Source organism: Lactuca serriola, chromosome 5 (genome assembly GCF_051521515.1).
Source record: "Lactuca serriola cultivar US96UC23 chromosome 5, Lser_US96UC23_V15, whole genome shotgun sequence".
NCBI classification, from domain to species: Eukaryota; Viridiplantae; Streptophyta; class Magnoliopsida; order Asterales; family Asteraceae; genus Lactuca; species Lactuca serriola.
Window position 1 is genome coordinate 224489228 of NC_136412.1, and position 23360 is coordinate 224512587.

At 32.1% G+C, this 23360-nt stretch overlaps 2 protein-coding genes and 1 pseudogene across 2 annotated transcripts; 2 read left to right on the forward strand and 1 right to left on the reverse strand.

Moving 5' to 3' along the window:
• Positions 1 to 3026: 3026 nt before the first annotated feature.
• Positions 3027 to 5851, forward strand: DIN10 (Raffinose synthase family protein). The gene is made up of 4 exons (XM_079001731.1): positions 3027 to 3227; positions 3314 to 4647; positions 4761 to 4970; positions 5050 to 5851. Exons 1-4 carry the CDS (start codon positions 3057 to 3059, stop codon positions 5789 to 5791), a joined length of 2457 nt encoding a protein of 818 aa, XP_078857857.1. The 5' UTR covers positions 3027 to 3056; the 3' UTR covers positions 5792 to 5851.
• Positions 5852 to 7233: 1382 nt separating this feature from the next.
• On the forward strand, positions 7234 to 10386 carry LOC145053658 (zinc finger BED domain-containing protein DAYSLEEPER pseudogene; annotated as a pseudogene).
• Positions 10387 to 10998: 612 nt separating this feature from the next.
• LOC145050218 (uncharacterized) lies at positions 10999 to 17451 on the reverse strand. Its single transcript, XM_078998505.1, has 12 exons — positions 17299 to 17451; positions 16992 to 17210; positions 16630 to 16771; positions 16318 to 16467; positions 16003 to 16170; positions 15658 to 15903; positions 15123 to 15558; positions 14094 to 15034; positions 12726 to 13943; positions 11659 to 12603; positions 11161 to 11555; positions 10999 to 11031 (listed from the first exon to the last, which is right to left on the reverse strand). Exons 1-12 carry the CDS (start codon positions 17449 to 17451, stop codon positions 10999 to 11001), a joined length of 5046 nt encoding a protein of 1681 aa, XP_078854631.1.
• Between the last annotated feature and the right edge of the window lie 5909 nt (positions 17452 to 23360).

The following is a 23360-nucleotide window of genomic DNA, read 5'->3' on the forward strand; positions in this document are numbered from 1 at the left end:
GACCATGGCCTTCTAACCAAATTTCTAAATTTGGCTTAAATGATCATCCAATTATTAATTGTCGTTATAATTGTTACTCTAAAATTAATTCTTTTATTTTATTTATTATTATTTATTTAATTATTTAAATTATTTATTATCTCAAAGTTTTATTTTTCCATTAAAATGTTTAAAACTTTTAGGCTCTAATTCATGATGTTGCACTAATATTGAAAAATCTTCAATAGAAGCAGATCGAAGTGATGTCCATAACACATGATGGGAACAAAGTGGTTATTCCTCATATCGTAATTAGAGATGACAACGGGGGCGGGGGGGGGGGGGGGGGGGGCGGGGAACACAGGGGATCCCAATCCCCATCCTCATCCCCGAATTCTCATTCCAATCCCTATCCTCATCCCCATCCCCATCGGGGAATATAAATAAACCCCCATCCCCACCCCCAACGGGGAAACGGGGATTTGTTTATCTCTTTTAACATGCAAACTTTTACGTAAGAAAAAACTCTATATTTCAATTTTACCAGCATAAATTTAAAAATTTTATAAAATATATAAGTACTCATAAATTGCATAAAAAATATAATTAAATTTTCTACCAAATTTAAATACATACATGAAAATCAAGTAGAAAAAATTATCAGATTGATATTTAAGGTAAAACAAATCAACCAAAGAGAAAAATATATATATACACGAGTTTAAATTAGATAAAAGAAAAAACAAAAAGTATAATTTCAACCAAATAATTACTAATGAGTTAGGTTACTTAGATAAAATTTTATATATTATAAACTATACTATAAATATACGTTCTGTATTATTTTTATATATTAATATATGTCGGGGCGGGTCTAGGGTCGGGAATTAAGGGCATCCCCATCCCCACTTTTTTTTTTTTTTTTTTTTATTTTATTTGGGTATTCTCCATCCCGTCCCCATCCCCGGTCAACCTGAGGATTCCCCAGTCAAAACGAGTGCGAGTTTTGGATTCCCCATTAGGTCTGGGGCTTTTTGCCATCCCTAATCGTAATACAATCTATGAATCAAATGGCCATTTTTTTAAAACTCTACAAGAGGCAATTACCTTTTACCATATGCTTTATAATGATAATCAACAAAAGCACGCTTCCATACATGGTCAATTATATGTAGAAGATTCTTGGGTAACAAGAAAAAAATGATTTGCCATTCTAAATGGAAATGGAGATATGCTAGATAAGACATTGAATAAAAAAAACATTTTTTTTACAAAGAAGCGTTCATTCAAATGTCAAAAAGAAGTATACATGATCTATGCATGTACTAATAGTAAGTTAGGTCTTTACAAGTTTTAAAAAAATATAAATATGAATTCCAACACATTTTAACTTTTACTCGATGATATTTTATCCACTTGATTTTATATTTCTGTACCCACAAAATACATCTAGTTGAAAGATAAAATAAGACCTCGTGTACCATCACTTTCAAAATAGAAGGAAGTTTCCTTTTTAAGGTTTTTGTTCATTAATTATTGATTAATATTAACAGTTAATAAAGATTCTAAAAACTATTAAATATTAACTATTAATATTATATTTAAATAAATTTGGAAATATATAAAAGATGCTCATAGAATTTCAGCATCCCATAATAAGTCATTTTCATCAACTATTATGATAGCACGTAACTTCAAAACGTTTAGATTTGTATTATATTATTATTATTTTAAGGAAACTCCAAAACAGTGTGCGATATGTAGACGACTTTGGATTGGAGAAACGTAGATCCAACGTGTCATTTATATCTAACCTTTTTATTATAAAAAGAAACGTAGATCCAACGTGTCATTTTTATCTAACCTTTTTATTATAATATCCATCTTACCCCCTTCTTCTTTAGTCAAGTCTCACATTGCACCTCGAATTCTTTTTTCAAGTATGCCTCCACTTTAGATAAATTTCAATCCGTACTTGGACATTCAAAATGAATTGAATTTTATAAAATTTAATGATTTGTCATGTTTGTATCTAACTTTAATATTATTTTCTTACAATACATTAAAGTTTAATGTTGAACTGTATAAAAGTTAAATATAACATATTTTAAAATTTTAAAAGTTATATTTTTTCATTTAACAATTTAATAACCATTAAACTTTATATAACATTTTGTTATGGTTGAGTTTAATAAATTGAATGTCAACTAGTCACTCAATATCATTCAACTATTCCATTAAATTATATAGTGTGAATGCTCTCATGATGTTAGTAAATATTTGAAACATCTTTTATTTTATTTATTTATTATAAAATAAAAGTTCAAATGACTCCAAGCAAACCCGAAATCAACATACAGTGTAAAGCACAAAAGGTAATATAGTAGAGATAAAATTGCTAAGTATATATCTTATATATGCACGAGGTTCAATTTTTCTTTATTTTTATAGCTTTGATATTCTAACAAAACTTATCTCATTCTTTAAGTAAATTCCCTTTCAAGTTATTTATCTTCATTGCTAGTCAATTATGATTTTATGTTTATCCTTATGATCTTCTAGTTTTCAAGATTGTTTAGTTTCAACTTTTAAGTAATAATTTATGTCTATAAAGTGTAAATCATAAACGTTTTCCACACAAAAACAGTTGAACAACTTTTTTATATGCTCATGTATGACTTCTTTAGAAACTAAATGTTAGTATTTTGGACGTAGATAATAAAAAAAACATCTTAGCATTAGTATCCATGAATACTAGATGTAAGAATGTAAAAACTAAAATTTTAAGACCTTTAGTACTTGTATACTCATGGGCACGTATAATTCTACTTATGCATTAATTTCTTGAAGATTTTTTACTCACACTTTACATATAACAAGCTAAATTAAATAGAGTTTATGGCTTTCCAAAGTCAAAGATAAAATGGAAGCACTTTATCACAAATACAAGGGCGTCAAATAACAATCCTTAGAAGTTCAAGGTTCGATACGAACATTCCCAAATCGACAAATAACAACTCAGATCCTACAAGAGAGAGAAGAAACTGCAGAAATAGAAAACCAAAAAAATTGCAGCCATGGCGATTCGATCTCTCAAGCTAATCCCTCATGACACATCTTTATCTCCCCCAATAAATACCCATCTCAACCCACCTTCTATCTCATCAATCACGTTCTTCTCTCATCTATCCTCTAAAATTACAATCAGTTCTCGAAATCGAAGAGCATTCATCTCGTCTTCATTTAAGGTACTTTTCAATTCCACAATCTCTCTTTTTTCCCCATTCGTAAAGCTGGTTTCCAAGTCGATTTTTTTTTTTTCGATTGTTAACAGAACAGAGAATCAGTGTTGGATTACCCCGAAAAAAGGGATAAAACACATCAAGAACAAGCGGAAATGACAATTGGTCCAGTGGTTCAGATTTCACGGCGGAGATTGGTGGTAAAGGACCGAACCATTCTGACCGGTGTGTCGGAAAACGTGAGTATCTCATCCGCGTCGGAATCGGGTCACACAGATGGGGTTTTCCTCGGGTCGGATTTTGAAGAAGAAAGTAGTCATCACGTGGTGTCACTGGGGAAACTTCACGATGTCCGGTTCATGGCATGCTTCCGGTTCAAGCTATGGTGGATGGCCCAGAAGATGGGAAGTAAAGGGAGTGAAATCCCATCAGAAACACAGTTTCTATTAATGGAAACAATCGGAGAAACCCAAACCGAACCCATTTACATTGTTTTCTTACCCTTGATTGAAGGGTCATTTCGAGCTTGTGTCCATGGTAATTCTGGAGACGAGCTCCAGCTTTCTATCGAAAGCGGTGATTCAGACGTAAAAGGGTCTATTTTTACTCGCACGGTTTACGTGGGAGTAGGAACTGACCCTTTTAGTACAATTACAGATGCAATTAATAATGTTAAATTGCATCTGAATTCATTCAAGCAACGAAAAGACAAGAAACTCCCCGGGATTCTCGATTGGTTCGGGTGGTGCACTTGGGACGCGTTTTACCAAGACGTGACTCAAGAAGGCGTTGAGTCCGGGCTAAAAAGCTTAGCCGATGGTGGGGCCCCCGCAAAGTTTGTGATCATTGACGATGGATGGCAGTCCGTTGGATCGGACAAGAAAAAGATCGGAGAATCACAACCGTTGATGAGGCTAACCGGGATTAAAGAAAACGAAAAATTCCAATCCAAAAATAACCCGAAAATCGGGATCAAGAACATAGTCGATATCGCGAAAAACACATACGGGTTGAAATATGTGTACGTGTGGCATGCCATTGTAGGATATTGGGGTGGGGTTAGCCCTGAGGCTGGCCCGATGGAGGAATACGGGCCGGTGATGAAATCTCCAAAGGCGTCTAAACATGTTCTTGAAAATGATCCATTATGGAAAGCCGATCCGTTGGCTATACAAGGTTTGGGAGTAATGAACCCGAAAAAAGTGTTCAAATTTTACGATAATTTACATGCGTATTTAGCGAATGCTGGTGTTGATGGTGTGAAAGTTGATGTACAATCCATATTGGAGACACTTGGTACCGGTTTAGGTGGTCGGGTTGCCATAATGAGGCAATATCATCACGCGCTCGATGCATCTATCGCTCGGAATTTTCCTGATAATGGCTGCATTGATTGCATGAGTCACAACAACGATTCACTTTACTCGTAAGTGCTATATGGATAAAGTGTTGTCTGATATTGTTGTTTAAGTTGTTCTTTCTGTAGTAAAAGTAAAAACACTGATATATAGCTTACCAGATTAAGTCATGTATGTACAGATCGCAACAAACGGCTGTGGTTCGCGCTTCGGATGATTTTTACCCTCGTGACCCGGTGTCACACACGATCCACATTGCATCCGTGGCGTACAACAGCGTATTTCTTGGAGAATTTATGCAGCCTGATTGGGACATGTTCCATTCGCTTCATCCCGCAGCTGAGTACCATGCATCCGCTAGGGCCATAAGTGGTGGGCCGATATACGTGAGGTAACGAATCACAATACCATAAAAATCCCGTAAAATTTAGAAATAATCATAGCTTATTTTTAATTTTTTTTTTTGATAGTGATGCTCCCGGGAAGCACGATTTTGATTTGTTGAAAAAACTTGTTTTGCCCGATGGATCCGTGCTTCGGGCCCGATTGCCGGGTCGACCCACTAAAGATTGTCTTTTTGTTGACCCGACCCGTGATGGTGTTAGTTTGTTGAAGATATGGAACATGAATAAGTACACCGGTGTTATTGGTGTTTATAATTGTCAAGGAGCAGCGTGGGACGCCATGGAACACAAAAACATGTTCCATGAAACCAGGTCCGATCCGATAACCGGATCGGTTAGTTGTCGGGACGTGCACCTCATTGCTGAGGTTGCACTGGGTCCCGACTGGCGTGGTGACTGTGCAATGTACAGTCACCACACCGGAGATCTGATAGCTTTACCGAACAATGATGTGATTCCGGTTTCATTAAATGTTCTTGAATATGAAGTATTTACGGTTACGCCAATTAAGGTTTTGGGATTGGGGTTAGGGTTTGCTCCATTAGGGCTTATTGACATGTTTAATGGTGGTGGAGCTATTGATGATTTGAAGTATTTGATTGAAAGTGGTGGCTCTTCGGCGGTTGTTGAAATGAAGGTCAAGGGATGTGGACGGTTTGGTGCGTACTCGATGACTGAGCCAAGAAAGTGTATGGTTGGACCGAGTGAGATCGAGTTTGTATATGATTCACGGTCCGGGCTTGTGCACTTGAATTTGAGTCATATGCCTGAGGATCAGAAGTGTCACGATATTAAGATTCATTTATAAATTCATTGTATTCTTAAAATTAGAAATAAAGTGGTATACCCATATAAAGTTATTTGACAATTGATTTTGGAGCAAATGAACTACGAACTGCAATCAATTTAAAATTCATGAAATTAGCTACCACCATTGAATGTCCGACGAATCATTCGTGAAATGATAATGATCGGTGAAAAGACTTTAAACATCATTTACGGTTTTTTTAAAGAGTTACTCAAATGATCATAATAGTCGGTAGTTTATCATCACAAGATTTAACCACATTACAAAGAGTTAACCAAGTACCTGGTCGCCTATCAGGTAAGAAATTGACATGGGAGGTTTATAGTTTGAGTCGTGGAGGTTTCAATTAAAAATTGGCAATGAGAGCGTACGAAATCTATTTTAGAACTCTGGTTAACTATTATATATTGTTTTTTTATTGTTCTTGATTATGTATTTCATGTATCGGAAATAGACAAAAAAAAAAAAAAACAATTTAATAAAGTATAACTTACAACGTTTTGATGATTTTAGTAGATTATTAACACAAATCATTTTACACATGCATATAAAAACAATGTTATCATCAAAGTAGTTTCTCAATAGGTATGAATGTTATAATCAAAGCAGTTTATCATAGTTCGAGTCGTGGAGGTTTCAATTAAAAGTTGTCAATGGGTTTTGTGTTTTGAATGATTGAATTTGTCCTTGTTTTTTCTTGTTGGTTTTCTGATTAAATTATAATTTTGTCATGTACTTTTTGAAAAAGTGTTTGTAATAGCTATGTTTTTTTGCTTATTGGTTCGTTTTTTATCAACTATAAAAATTTCGTTAAATTTAATATCAAATTCACACAAAATACAAAAAATGATGAAAGATGGTTATTTTTTTTTTTCCAAACTTGTTTTGAAGTTTAAACTGATTGTGGCCGGTTTTTGTATGAAATTTTTTCACTTGGTGACCGGTTTATATCATTGGTGGATTTAAGAGGAGGGTTTTGAGCAATGTTTTAAAAACCTGTTTTTTAGTTGAACCGGTACGATGACTGGTTCCCGGTTCGACCACTGGGTGAACCGGTTTTTTATATTTTTCGTTTTTTTTTTCTATTTTCTTACACATACATACATATATAAATCATGAATTTGATTTTTCCAAGTTCAAACATTAAAAATACACATCAAATTAAGTTGTAGATGAATTCGTATACATTAAAATAACACATAACTATAAATTTTAATGTTTTACATTAATCTATATACGTGAAAAAGAAAATAAAGTATAATACTTAAACGAAATATAGTTTTAGATGAATACAAACACATAAAAAAACTTTATAACATTTACCATATGTTTTTATTTAAAGAAAACTAAATAGATTTGAAAAAAATCACCAAAGTTTATTATGTAAATGAATATTTTTTATGTGTTTTTATTCGGTTTAACCGGTTTATTTTGACCGGTTCAATCGGGTTTTTCTAAAAACCGGCCAGTTCAATCCGGTTCAGAAATCAGTGTAAAACCGATGATAGTTGAACCGCTCTTTCCCCGGTTCCCAGTCCAACCGGTTCGACCGGCCGGTTCAAACCAATTTTTAAAACCTTGGTTTTGAGAGGCACATACCCCTAATTGTTTAGATTTTTTTACATTAATATACGTAATTTTTCCCAAGAATTTTTTTTATGCATTAAATACCCCAACATTTAAAATTCTGGATTCTCCAATTTAGACTCAATTTGATTTTTGATTTTGTTGATCCAAAACTATCCGGATCCGAAATAAAAAATAAAATAAAATCCGGCCTCAGCACCTCTTACGTTGCCAATTAAATGGATCGCATAAGTCCATATCCATATCCATTATAATTTTCTTTTCCTTTACAAATCTTCTTTGTTCCTTTTAGTCTTTCTTTAAATCAACAAACCCTAATTCATAGTCCAATACTCCAATTCTCAAATTCGTATCTTGGGTTCAAAACTTCAAGCCCAAAGGATTCTGGATCACGATTGCAGGCTTCATCTTGAATTTTATCGATCTTGATGATGGATGGTTCGTCGACCTCAGCCATCACGGTATATATATTTAATATACTCTCAAACACTAACCCTCTTTTAGTTTCGTATACTATTTGTTAATGTCATTCGCGATGATTCCTTTTGTTTATTACAGAACTCGTGTTTCTTGTTCATGTTTCTAATTATTTGCTGTTTGGGTTCATCGATTGATGTCAATAATCCATCTAAAATTTTCGATTATGAGGTGTCTTGATTTGTTTAGTCATATCGCTCGGATTTTCCGATTTGGATTTCTTATGAACCCAAGTTTTGATTTGTATAGAATGACCAAAAGATTAGGATAAATAAAAACTTATTTCTAAATTCCAATTCAAACCAGGACCTCATCGAGACTACACCTATGGAAAGTGACCCACCGGTCAACATACAAATGCAACCAGAATATTTTGACATACCATTGGATGATATGGACATGGACACAGAACAACCTACTAAAAGAAGAAAAAAGAAATCAACAGTTTGGGAACATTTCACAATTGTAAACGTGAGTGAAGAGATTAGAAAAGCCTGCTGTAAACACTGCAAACATTTACTATCATACGTTAATGGCCCAAAAGTTTCAGGCACCAGTCACCTCAAACGCCACGTCACCAGGTGCCTCCGTAACCAAAACCATGACTCATCGGACCGGTTGACTCCAAAGACCCCCAAGATTCCCAAGTTGGATAGACCAAAACGCCGGTACAGACGAACCACCGCTTCCACCGCCTTCAACCCCGCCACGTGCCGCCAAGAAATGGCCCGGATGATCATACTCCATGACTACCCACTTGAGATGGTGGAACATCCAGGGTTCATGGCTTTTGTTCGTAACTTAAATCCCGGATTTGAAATTGGTAATTTTGGTAGAATTCAAGGGGATTGTGGGGCGACTTATTTGAAAGAAAAGGAAAGGATTTGGAATCTGATTGAAGGAATGCCCGGGAATATTTCTCTCACACTTGACTTATGGAACTCTTCACATACAACCGGTTATGTTTTTGTAACCGGACAATTCATCGATAGTGACTGGAAAATGCATCGGAAGCTACTAAACGTTGTAATGGAACCGTACCCTGATTCCGATTCCGCCTTCTCCCATGCCGTTTCCGCTTGTCTTTCCGATTGGAACATCGAAGGGAAACTATTCTCCATCACTATAAACCAGCCCGTTAGTGATTCCGGCCTCGATAGTCTTCGAAATTTAATCTCTGAAAAGAACCCAAATGTCCTTAACGGTCAATTACTCCTCACAGACTGCTTGGCCCGTTCTTTAACGTTTATCGCGCATTGTGCGATAAACGCGGGCCAAGAGACTGTGAAGAAAGTTAGAGACTGCGTGAAGTATGTGAAAACATCGGAATCATTAGAAGAAAAGTTTGTTGCTTTAAAACAACAACTTCAAGTAATGAGTACGAAATCTTTATCACTCGATGATCAAACACAATGGAATACAACTTATGAAATGTTGGTTTCGGCATCGGAGTTGAAAGAAGTGTTTTCTTGTTTGGATACTTTAGAGCCCGATTACGATAAAATCCCAACTCTTGAAGATTGGAAAGTTATCGACAATCTTTGCACGTATTTAAAGCTACTTTACAATACTGCAAATCTGCTGACATCATCGAGTATACCTACGACTAATATGTTCTTTCATGAAGCATGGAAGATTCAGTTAGAGCTTGCCCGGGCCTCCACAAGTGAAGATGATGTCATTAGCAACATGACAAAACCGATTCAAGAAAATTTCGATAAATATTGGAAAAATTGTTGTTTGGTTTTAGCGATTGCAGTTGTTATGGATCCGAGGTTTAAAATGAAGTTAGTTGAATTCAGTTTCAGAAAGATTTATGGGGAGAAAGCGGTTTCTTATATAAACACTGTGGATGAAGGGATTCATGAGCTTTTTTCAAAGTATGCCGGACTTTCTTTGCCACTCAATTTACTAAATGGTGACTCCGGAATCGGTGATTCCGGAGTTATGAAACAAGAAGATGATGCGGGTGTGGGAGGTTTAGGGAATGAGCTTGGGCTTATGGATTTTGATGTTTTTATTATGGAGAGTACGAGTCAGCAATCGAAGTCGGAATTAGATCAGTATTTGGAGGAATCGCTTTTGCCAAGGATTCATGAGTTTGATGTTATGGGGTGGTGGAAATTGAATAAGAATAAGTACCCGACTTTATCAAAGATGGCTCGTGATATTTTGATGATTCCGGTGTCGAGTGTTGGTCCGGAATCGGTGTTTCAGACGGGTGTGAAGGAAATGGACCGGTATCGGTGCGAGTTAAGTCCGGAGATGGTGGAGGCGCTTTTTTGTGCGAAAGATTGGATGCGTTGTGAAGGGGCGGAGAGTATGGAGTCGAATGTGAAGATGGAATTTCCGATTTAGTTTTGGAGTTTGATATCTGAATTTTGTTTTTTTTAATTCGATTTTGATCATTTGTAAATGATATGGAAATAAATAGGTTTGAGTAACATGAGTTGTGCTTTTTAGATTTGAATTTGTGGTTTTGCTTAGTCGATTAGAATGTTTTTTAATGGAGTGGACGAAATATTCTTGAAGGAGTATGTTAAGTTTTTCTTTTCTTGTTAATTTTCATTTCACAGTTTACATGCTTAGTTTTCGTTTGTTAATTTTCATTGATTAATGATTAGTCATCGCATATTTTTATCATTTTATAATGGAAACGATAAAAGTTGTAATATAATATTTCATATTCATTTATGTAATACTATTCATTTATGTAATACTAGGTTATAACCCGTGGACACCACGGGTGAAAATTTAAATTTTTTTTTAATTTATTTATAAACTAATTATTGAAAATTTTAAAAATAATTTCAATTAATTAATACCATAATTATTAATTTCATAATAATATAATGTTCGGTTGAAATTAAGAATTCAAAATTGTTTAAATATCCAATTAGCAATTTATATTTGTAGATATGTTAGAAAATTATCGTTTTGTATAATGCAATAAAATTTAAATAAAACAGAAAGATAAATTGATATACATAATAAAAGTATATACAGTTTTATATATTGGTAAAAAGTAATTTAACATAACATTGGATAGTTTGTTTGTTTGTTTTCTATCAGAATCTAAAATTAATAGTTTTGAATGGTTTTTTAATTTGAATTCTAGATAAAACAATATACAACTGTTCATGTTACTTGAGAAACAAACCAACATTCTGTAAAGTCTGTCATTTGCATCAATGTTATTGTTTGATATAGGTAAATTGATATAAATAACAAAATTGAACAAAGTATTTATAAATTTCTAAAAACTTCTTTATACACAACATTGGATGTTTTATTTGATAGTCTACCATGCTCTTGTTAATTGTCATTGCAAAACATACAACCAATGAAAATTGTCTTTTTTGGAATTTGAACGGGATCTTGTTTTCAGAAGGAGTTAAAGACATTCTTGGAATAAATGTCCGGTTTCCAATATTACTTCCAGATATGATAACTGCCTCGATAACACGCTTGCCCAAAGATTTTATCTGTAGTCTAGTGCCATTGCATAAGCCATTTTTCTGATCAATGTTTCTCAATAACATAACTGGAACACCGACTTTTAAAATGAGATTATGGTTTGGCAGACCTGAGACTTTAAGACCATTTAAAACATCAGGTGAGTATAAACTTGCATCAAACTGATCATGAACAAACTCAGATTGGCAAAGCTTATCTGAGCTTAAATATTCTTTTTGCTCTCCTGGAATCAATTTTAGCAACCGATCATTTATTTCTTGGACAACTTCATTTTTAGGAGCAAGTATTGCTCTTTCTTGAAAATAACCCGAAATTGATTAATGAACCAATCGAATCACATAGATCATTAATGAGAATATCTTCTGGAATATCAACAATTGCTTCACCATCATTTGGACCACCAAGATTACCTTCTCCTATGTCCAAAAGCCAGTTTGAAAAACCCTTTATTCGATTAACAACAAATGGATCGCTTCCAACAGTTAACCTCATGTTTTTTGTTAATTTATGGACTTTGCATTGTTTCCATAAATATGAAGAACTTAAAGAAGCATTAACAATGTTTTGTCTACTGCCACCCGGAACAACAAGTAAAATTTGTCTGAAATCACCTCCAAAAACAACCACTTTACCTCCAAATGGAATACTTGAGTTTGTAGGATCGACAAATTTTAATATATCCTTCAAAGTTCGATCTAAAGCTTCAAATGCATGCTTGTGTACCATAGGCGCTTCATCCCAAATGATCAATGAGGCTTTTCTTATTAAAATTGCAAGATCACTCTTTGGATTTATTTTACAAAAAGAATCCTCGGTAAGATTGATGGGAATTATAAACCGAGAGTGTGCCGTCCTGCCTCCAGTCAATAATAATGAAGCGATCCCACTTGAAGCAACATTTAAAACAATCTCACCTTGGGATCTAATTGCTGCAGATATTGTCTTCCAAAGAAATGTCTTACCCGTTCCACCGTAACCATAAATAAAGAATACACCTCCCTTATTATTTTTAACCTTAGCCATGATATCTTGAAAAATGTTGCGTTGCTCATCGGTTAATGAAACAAAGAACCGATCAAAGTCATTTTTCAAATTTGGTATGTCATAATCTAGCTCTTCGGCTATCAAACGATTGTTTGAAGATGAAACCGAATCAAGATCAGGGTAAGGCATCCTTCTATAGTTCTTGAGACTGGAATTGTTTCGAAGTAAAATTTGTTCTATCTCAAACAAAGTCAAGTTTTTAATTTGATCTTCGTTTAGTGATAAACCTGTACGAACAACACAATATTACTTACATCATATTAAACAAGAGATTAAGTGGGACGTAAAATGTGCATATTGGAAATTTATATGATACAATTTTAATAATAATGTAATAAACATATAATACCTGGAGAGTTTAATCTCTTTTGTTGAGTATAAAGAATTCCATCTGAGAGGTATTCCCACGTGTTTTCCCACACAATCTCTGGCTTACACAAACTGGTGGACAATAACATCGTAGCAAATAAGAAACGTAAATAAAAACCAGATCCAGAAAGACTTGTTTCTTTAATTGCTTCGATGTATTCTTTGTCATCATCCAAAAAGCCTAAATTATAGCATGCATCTTTAAAAGAAGAACATATTTCACCATTGACCGTGCAAATTTCTTCGAATGATTTTGGACCTTTCACTTTATTTAAAAGAATTCTTAAAAAGTATGCTTCGCCAAGTTTAGGAGAAACCGAGTGAATTCTACCAATAGAACGTCCAACTTCCCTTGGCTTCCAAGTTTGAAGGTTAGGTTTCCACACAAACTTTGTAGGAAATTCAACATATGTAAGTTTCCGTGCTTCTTTATTGGTTTCATTACACTTCATCCAAGATATAAACATTGAAGAAGCATTTGAAGGACAGTCAAGAACATCTTCAATATCATCGTCTGCCTCATACATGACTTGTTGTTGACCAGGCAAATGAAAAGGCAGTCTAATCACAGCAGGATACCTATAATGAACATCATAGGTAAAAATACGCCATGATGCTTCACATGCAGATATATATCTACAATCATAGTATTCTTTGATTTCATCGACTGCATCGTTGTTATCAGAATCATTATTGTTGTGCACCATAGCAATAGTCGCTCTATCAGGACCCTTGTTTATATATTTAAATAAATATTTTATAGAAGATCCTTGATTGCACCATTCAACATTAATGTGTGCCTGATATCTTTTCAACAGATATTTGTTGTATGGAACAACATTTCTGTTATCTAAATGAACACCAGATTTTTCAACAGAATTTCCATCATTTCTTCTCCTATATAAAGGAAAACCATCTGAATCAAGTGAAGTATGATTACAGAATTGCTTTGGAAAGTTTTTAGAACACTTTCTGTCCACCATGCATGGGCAATTCAAATTTTCAGCTCCACATGGGCCGTGAATCATGAACTCCCTGACAAGTGAATATAATTCTCGATCTTCATCAATATTTGGAATCTCAGCAGAAATAATTGGATCGATATATTCAACTATAGGAAGCTTGTAGTCAGAATGCATAAATAGACATATATGACTATGCGACAGACCTCTTTTTTGAAATTCAATTGTGTAAACCACTGCATGAAAAAATATACAAACAAGATAGAAGTTAGCAACTAAAGAAGGTATATATATATATATATATATATATATATATATATATATATATATATATATATACACACACACACACACACACAAATATATTAAAGTATAATTTTAAATACCTGCTTGAACCTTGCCAAAAATTTCATTTTGCCTTAAATCTTTAATAAATGCATCCAACTTAATCTTAAATAACCTACATAATATATATGGTCTATCTTCTGGATGAAGTGGAGTGTCCTTAAGAAACCTTTGAACTTCTGGCCATTTTGGATTACACGTAAAGGTTATGAAAAAATCAGGATATCCATACCACTTACATAGTGACATGGCATCCAAATAGTTTTGCATCATATAACGTGCACCACCGGTAAACGAAGAAGGTAAGATCACACGTTGCCCAACGTTTGAAATATCTGTACTCCCACATGCTTGGTGATTACGCAGATTCTCATAAGACTCGCATCTAAGAATTTTTTTTTGCTTACATATGAAATATAATCGCTCACTTTCAATCATTGTATAACCATCAACTAAAAATTGTTGGAACAACCTTTTAGCATTAAGAAGTAGTGAGAACGATTGATCTCTATCTTGAATTCTGTAAGCAAAAAATTCTCTCATTGTACATGTCGGGCGTTTGCTGTTACTTGAAACTGTTATACCTCTATGAAGGATGTCAACTCTATAACCATCATCTCCATATGGAAATAGTAATGGATACTGAAGAGCAAGGTAAGAAGGATGTAATTCACTGATACGTTTTAGTAATCCAAATGCGGTTTCAACAATGATGTCCCTTTTTTCAATTGAATCACAAATGTCACCAACAATTAAAGCTGCTACCTCAAAAGAAGTTGGTAAGTTATACGTCCTTCCATCTTGTTCTCTTTTTCTGATTAATCTTAACTTCAAATTAGCACCTGGATTTTCGTGAAGACTGTCTCTTACCATCCTATAAGACTTGACCAACGCATTGTTTGAATCTAACATAACCTTCAAAAATTCTATAATCTGGAGATCATATGATATTGAACTTGATGTAGAACCGCTCTTTGGTCCACTGAAAATATTATAAAAAATTATTTATTGTTAGTAAATAAATTAAAATGAATTTAATTGATTTAATAAAGTTAATTGTAAAAATTTACCTAATACTTGTTGATCTATTTGAAATCTCGTTCTCCGTATCATATATGTATAACTGATAGAATTTTGGTCTAGATCCACCTGTCGGTAGAAGACTTCCCATACTATGATAATTTTGACCACTAAGTCTAAATATGTATGGTGCGTTGCCCGTGTTGATGGATGAATCAACTTTTCCTCCCATGGATGTAAATGAAAACATTGAATTGTAACGTCGAATGTTCTTCATGAAGTGTTTGCTTTTAGAATCTATGGAGCGGTAAAGATTTTTGTAAGATGACGGTGCTTCTTTTAAAGGTGGTAGTTCAACTTTGCCGTAACCACAACATAACGAATAAGATGTATTCCCGTTTTTTTTGCCTCTAAGCGATTCATCTTTCCATAGTTTTGCATGACAAATTTGACATATGACAATCTGGTCTCCATGATCCAAGTAATCTGTTGAATCCCATAAATAAATTAAAAATAATGAATATAATTAAAAATATTAAATAAAAATATTAAATTTTCTATATTTATGATCACCTTGTGAAGTACCGCGAAAAACATCTTCAATAATATGGTCATCATTAATTTCTTCATCTAATGTCAAGTCAATCATAGGTATAGCAGATATGTGTGTAGTCTTCATTTTTAATTGATGTTTTCCTTTTGGTAACTTGATTGATGAAGATTTTGGAGTGATGGTTGAATGACCGGTAGATGTCATGCCGATACCAAACAATGGATTATCATTGTTAATAGATAGCGGTGTTTGAATGTTATTATGAAAAATATAATTTCCTGAAAAAATAAAAATACAAATTATAACGTTAGGAATTTGTATAAATTATATAACTGGTAAACATATATTTTAGAATCTGTCTATAAAGAAATGCATACCATTTGAAATGTTAGATAAAGGAGTTCTAACATTTATGTCTGCAGACTGAGAATGAATAGATGTATGTTGATATACAAATGATTTGACTGAGTTTAGATTTTCCTTATCTGATGTAACGTTTCTGTAGTTATCTACAGATACTAAATGACTACGACGATTGTAGACATCTGTTATGTAATGAAAAATAAAAAGAAATATTGTTAGTAATAAAACCAATAAAATTAATTATAAAAAACAATTAAACTTTAGAATTTAGCAATTAGATATAATTTATATAGTTAAAAAAGAATTATAAAATAAAAGAATAAGAATACCGTTATTTGATATGTAAGAAACATGTGTAATAGGTGATTTTTGATGGGTAGATGTGTTAGAATTTACTTTGGATTTTTTATTATCCAAATATAACTTTCTAATTTTTCTCCTCTCTTTAGCGTTTGTAGAAGTTGTAGTGTTAATTGAACCTGTAAAATGATAGTAAATAATTTAAGAACATTTTTTTTTATATAAAATTAAATATATTATATTTTATTAAAATTTATTTATTTTTAAGATAATTATGAACAATAGATTAAATATAAATAAATAAAATATATTAAATATTTAAAACAAAGTAAGAAAATTACCGTATTGTCTAAAATGAGTAGCATGTGCAATAGATATACGTTGAGACGATTCCGCGGTATAGTTATTCTTAGATTTTTTATTATCCAAGTATAACTTTCTCTTTCTTCTTCTTTCTCTAGCATATGTAGCATCCATATTCTTCTTTGATATATAATAAAATCAATAAAGTTAACTTATAAAAATTAATAATTTTAAAATAACTATTACAAATCGAATGGTAGTTCTAAATCATAAAATAGCAAACAAATGGTAGTTCTAAATCATAATGGGTAATGAGTTAGTTATATATATATATATATATATATATATATATATATATATATATATATATATATAGACTGGTAATAGACTGGTAATCAACAAACTCAAAACCAAATGTAGTTCCAGAAAAGTCATGACACTCAGTAACAACAGTGTCATTAAGAAAACTAAGTTTATGTTCCTCTTGAGTTAACCTGAAAGCACCCTTCTTTTGTGATGCAAAGCTTGGACATTTTATGTAAAATGCCAAGCCATCTTTTAAAATGTTTTTGAATCGGTAGATGTATTTTTTTAATACATTTGCTTGTATCTTGGTACCCTAAAAGAAATATAATATATAAAAATTATAATTAAATCATATTATATTTTAATGTGTAAATAATATATAATGTTAACTTGATAGATACCTGTTCATCTATCAAAATTAACTCAATAGAGAAGAGTTCAGCATTGTTATAGAATGAAAAAAGGTTCCATAGGTTTATCACTCTGACTTTGATAGTTGAATCATCTTTGAGTACATCTAAATCTGCAATGAAAGTAACATGTGGATGTGCCATTGATCTGCAAATAATAAAGTATGTATAAAATGTTTAGTTAGAAGGTAAAATAACAAATAACATATATAAATTGAATTAAACAACAACAATTTCCAATTTGAAGACAAAGACAGGAAGAACAGAACAAAAAATGTATGAAAAAACGGAACTATTTGTGCAATTTGATATTAAAAGAAACGAATTACAGTTTGAATAGAAAGACATGCAAAAAAGAAAACAAAGAATGTATGAAAAGATGGAAATGTGAAGTTACAAGTTAAAATAACAAATAACATATATAAAATGAAATGAAAAACAACAAATTCCAGTTTGAACACAAAGACAAAAAAAAAGAGAATAAAAATTCAATAAAAAATGAAACTATCTGTGCAGTTTGATTTGAAAATAATTGGCTGAAATAAAAAAACAAATTAAAGATTACATATTGTATTTTACATAAATAAATTTGCTTTTATTTAAATTTAAAAAGAGGTAGAGGAGTATGATCTGAAAATAATTGTCAAGAAAAAAAATAATAACAACTTTTTAAATAGTTACTGCATTTCCTGCAAACATAGCAAGAATGAAAGTCAATTAATTGATGTAAACATAGAATTGAACATATTACGAGTTGTGAATGATTGAAACTACCGAAAAAAAGAGAACAAAGAAAGATCGAAACTACTAAAATAGATGTAGAGTTTGATGTTAAAATAAAAAAATATTTAAAAGATTGTATTACTAACCTTTTGCAAATCGGTAGAGCAGAGCAGATAAGAAACTGAAAATTGGAGGACAAACCAGTAGAAGGTTATGTGCAATTCGATAGGTATATATAAATATGCAGAGACTAATGAAGCACAGATTTTATTCCTGATTTTTATGGATTTGATAGTGGGTAATTGATTTAAATTTGGAGTTCGGTACAGATTTATGATTATGATCTACAAATAATTGGCAGGAAAAATAAAGGAAATTGTAGTCAACGATTTGCATTCATTTGATTCCTGAATTACAGGAGTTGATAATGTGAATTTAAAGGAGCTGATTTAAATCCACGATGCTGATTTATCGAGATTTTGACCATAAAAATAGGATTGATATGAGTTTTTATTTGCAGGTATTTGAAAATATTTGAGCTGATTTTTAGGGGTTGTTTCTCGATTTTTTGCTGATGTTTAGGGGCAGTTTCTTGAATTTTTGGTGTAAAGAATGGGCGGGAATTTGATGCATAAGAGTTCCCTGGTGAAGACACGTGTCAAATTGGAGGTGCAAAAGAGGGACACTTGGCATCCAAAGTACTCTTTTATTAAGAATAGATATGTTGACAAATTTTTTCTTAAAAAATTTCATGAGTTCAATGAAAGAGAAGGAGTCGGAAAATATATGTTTATTATAGTTCATTTTTGGGTTCTAATAATAGTATCTAAAATAGGAGGGTTTTTTTTTTGAAGGTTCATGAAAACTGAAAAAGCTAGTGGAGTAGCATTAATTTTTAGATGTAAGATTTTTAGAGTTTATTCAACCCATATGTATTTTCAACCTATTGATGTTGGCATTTTTCAACAAATTGTTATTACTTATTAGACAACTCCTTTAAACAATACATAAAAGGCAATTTAGAAAAGCTATTGTATCGTCAATGAGATTTTCCTTTTAAGTTTTATTCGGGCTGGTCCAATGATTTTCTAGAACATAATAAGTTAATAATGTCTTTATATTCGAAACAATACATATATAATCCTCTTTAATAAATAAAAATCTTTTTGTCAGATGTTATATTTTTATTTATTTTGCTACATGTAATTTTATGGTTATTTTAAATTAATATTTATTCCACATGTCATTTTATGGTTTTTTTTTTTTATTTTATTAAATTATAGATATGATTTATATTCAATAATAAATGCATATCAATGAACTTTCCTTCTAATTTTTATTTATTTATTTATCCAAATTATTTTTTAAATTTAAAAGAGAAAAAAACACTTTAATTTTTATAATTCAACATTTTCTCATTTTTATTATAAATTCATACTTTTCAAATGCTTAAAATTTTGTATTTAGTTTAGTTTTTTTTTTTTTTTTTTTTTTTTTTTTTTTTTTTTTTTTTTTTTTTAAATAAACTCATGTAATATATAGGTCTTACACCTAGTTTATAATACAATAGTTCGGTATATGTTATATAATTTATAATACAATACCTCAAAGTGACTTAAAACAATGTCTTTGTGTATATTCGAAGCAAAGCATCTGGTTAGAAAAACTATTGGAAGGTGGTATTTGAATATTAAACTAAAAAAAAAGAACACCACAATGCAATGTTGCAGAAAAAATACGATTAATCGGTTGACGGTCTTGAACCGATTACGATTAGGGTGTTTGACGGAAATTGGTCAAAATCAGTCAAAATCGGGCTTGACGGTCATAGGCGGAAAATATTTAAAAAATTCAAAATTTTTAATTTTCAAATATTACACCAAAAATTTAAAATTTTAAAATTTTAAGTTATAAAATTTTAAAATATTTTTTAAAATTTTAAGTTATAAAATTTTAAAATATTTTTTAAAATTTAAAATTTTCAAATACTTATTTTTTTTAGGATATATTAATTTTTTAAATAGCTTTATTAATAATTTAGGGTCCCCGATTAATCGTCGTCTAGTCCGATTAATCGTTTAACGTCAGTCGACCGCAGAGTTATCGCTGAATGATTTTCACAACCTTACATGTAAATTCAAATATTGCTTAAATCACGAAAGTAATGGCAAATCAAACAATTGCAGAGGTAACAACTTTCTTTTAATCAAGGAAAAATAGATAGATAACTTTATGAAACCAAACAATTTGAATCAAACACACATGACATAAAGATGAAATATTTTAGATATTAAGGGAAATATATAGATTATTGGGATAAGCTAAAATTTAAATGTTAGAGGTACCTTTTGGAGAATAATAGCACGTATAAAATTTATGAATATGAACAATATGGGTGCTACATGTTTCAATATATACCAATCTTAAATATTAAAAGTAGCTTTTGAATTCATGTATTCATATGCATCAGCATAACATTTGGGCATAGAAATAGAAATGAACATTACTAGCTTTTCAAACAGTAGGTCTTTTAAGTCATATTTTATAGGGTGTCAAACTCAACAAATGATAAGGGTACAAAATGAACTCTATATACACTGTTACTTTTCATTAGAAAGTAGCACAAGGTAAGTAGGATCGATCCACAGAGACACGAGACAAACGAATATACCTCTTTGCACAAGGTATTTGAGTCACAAATAAGGGGAGTTTGATTTGGATTTATAGAAATTAAAAATAAGCACATGCAATTAAAAACATCTAACTCAATAATAAAATGGTTCCGATTCCGTAATAAACTCACGTGTCAGGCATTTTAATCACATAATAAGGTTAAGTCATAATCTATCTAAGTTGGTACTTGAAAACACTAACAAGCTCTAACATTTTCCATTCATCAAAGTGTTTGATCAAAATAAAGCTCTTTATATTAAACCTACTTTTACTAATCTAACATAAACAAGCTCTTAGAATTGGATTGAAAAACCGCATTAAGATTAGTGTGAATGTTCCTAACAATGTTCAATATTTCTCATAAGCTCGAAAACCTAAGAGCATGAAACTGTAGTTTACACCAAAGTTAATCCCATCATACAATTACCAATTTGATTCTTGTACTTTACTTTCAATTCATAAATCAATTATGAATTTCAAAAAATGAATAACAAGAATGAAATAATCCTAATTCTAGTGGCCAACATGAACAATGATTAAATCAAACATTAAATTAAAACAAAACTACTATTGCTAGATAGAATCATGAACATAACATCAAGTCACATGATTAAAAGCATAAACACAATCGTACAACAGAATAAAAAATGGAAGGCTTTAGCCGGATATGGCTAAAGCTTGAATCCAAAATCTAGAAATGAGAAATATGATGTTAATTCAACTTACAAAACAAATCCAAATGTTTCCAAAAATGATTTCCAAGTGAAAACTAGCAAGAACTCCTGGTAAAAATCACCTCCAAGTCGTCTAAGATGAGAAAGAGTGACAAAAACCCTAAAAATCTCGTAATAAGTTATTAGGAAAAACTGCCAAAATGCAGTTTTCGGGATCCACACGCCCAATGTGGAAGGAAGTAGGTTGCTATGATCGGAGATTCTTTGAAAGTAAATTGCTCAAGAAATGTTGATTTTGGGTTTCACACGCCCTATGTGGATTCAGTGTAAATCCACACGCCCTGTGTGAAATGAAGTCAACGCCTGGTGAGCTGGTCAACATGCCCCTTGTGGATTTTCATGCCTATTTTCACCCCTTCACACACCCCGTGTGAAATCCACTATTTTGGTACTCTTTGAATTTTTCAAATTCTTTGTTTCCGCTCTGTTTGCTTCCAAATCTTGTCTCAAGCTTCCTTAGCATCACCAAAGTGCATTCCAACCTTCAAATGTACTTGAAATTTGTTGGTGATTTGTTATCATCAATGGTATTTAAGTGCAATAGGATTACTTTGTTGACCAAAAGTGATCTAGATAAATATTAAACAATTAAGGAAGGTGTGGAGTATACACTTGTTTAAGTTTGATCAAGTTTCAAAGTACATTGTCATTTAGGGGGGAAACCCCTAAACGAATGGGGGTCCGAGGGCAACGCTCCTGAGAGCGGTTCCAAGGGGCGGCAGCCCCTGGCAGGGTCCAAGGGGTAAAGCCCCTGGCTGGGTATGTTACTATTTCAAAAATGCATCAGAAAATTGGTTTTTCAGATAATTGACCCTTGGTTTGACCCTTATCCAAATATCTGTTTTTATGTCAGTTTTTATGGTTTTATGACAATTTAAAACTGTCATATGACAGTTTTCACACTTAGATCTTAAAGTTGGTTTTGGTCTCATTTTTGGTACATATGAAAATATCATCAAACACTCTTTGTTCTTGTCTCTCTGAGTCTTATCCAATTAAAGATTTGGGAGTACCACCCAAATACTTCGATTTGAAAGTGAAAATCATGATTCTCAAAATTTCCAAGTCTTTTTATACCCAAATTTCTAACAAAATCCACCATAAAAATGTGAAAATAAAAGTATTCCTCCGATAGACTAAAAATAACCAAAAGTAAGTAAAAATGTATGATTTTGGCTCCTAAATGCAATGCTAAAGACGAGATATTTACACAAAATAGGTGCATGAAATGCACCTAACACATCTATTTCTACAAACCATTAAAAAGATTTATATTTCTATAAAGTTTTTTTAAACACCCTTATATTTACAAAAGAACTCTAGAAGTGGAGGTGAGGTTGTGAATCCATACCAAACTAGGCCAAAATGATCAAAACCAAATCCATACCAAACTAGGCGAAAATGACCAAAACCATAATTTAGAAAATTGAATCCAAAGAAAATGACAAACCATAAGACCATTTATGCAATTTTTTCTTTTAACTTTTTATAAGAACGTCTTTTTCTTTAGGGATGTCAACGGGGGTATACGGGACGGGGATTGCATCCCCGCCTCCACCACCAAAGTTCCCCATTCCCCCGCCCCTGCCCCCAGAATTTTCAACCTCCCACCCCCGCCCCGAATTCCTAAATTACCCGCACCCCCGCCTCTTATTGATTTTGGGATATTTTTTTTATTGGGCTAAAAGAAGTTGTTTTGGGGGCTTAAAGAAGCTATTTTGGGTTAAAATAGTTATTATAACATAATTTTACATGTTAAAAATATAAATGTTATCACATCTCAAAAACGTTATACTAACAACTTAAAAATAGGATTCTTTTTGTTGATTTTTGGAAATTCAAAATCATTGCTATTATTTATTATATATATATATATATATATATATATATATATATATATATATAATATTAACGGGGCCCATA

Excerpts from the sequence above, each read along its gene's own strand:
- DIN10 (XM_079001731.1), top strand. The coding sequence starts at position 3,057 with ATGGCGATTCGATCTCTCAAGCTAATCCCTCATGACACATCTTTATCT. Across the intron at positions 3,228-3,313 it reads TCATCTCGTCTTCATTTAAG|AACAGAGAATCAGTGTTGGA; the intron begins GTACTTTTCAAT and ends GATTGTTAACAG. Across the intron at positions 4,648-4,760 it reads AACAACGATTCACTTTACTC|ATCGCAACAAACGGCTGTGG; the intron begins GTAAGTGCTATA and ends ATGTATGTACAG.
- LOC145050218 (XM_078998505.1), bottom strand. The coding sequence starts at position 17,451 with ATGGCACATCCACATGTTACTTTCATTGCAGATTTAGATGTACTCAAA. Across the intron at positions 13,944-14,093 it reads TTTTGGCAAGGTTCAAGCAG|TGGTTTACACAATTGAATTT; the intron begins GTATTTAAAATT and ends TTTTTCATGCAG. Across the intron at positions 12,604-12,725 it reads AAAGAGATTAAACTCTCCAG|GTTTATCACTAAACGAAGAT; the intron begins GTATTATATGTT and ends TTGTTCGTACAG.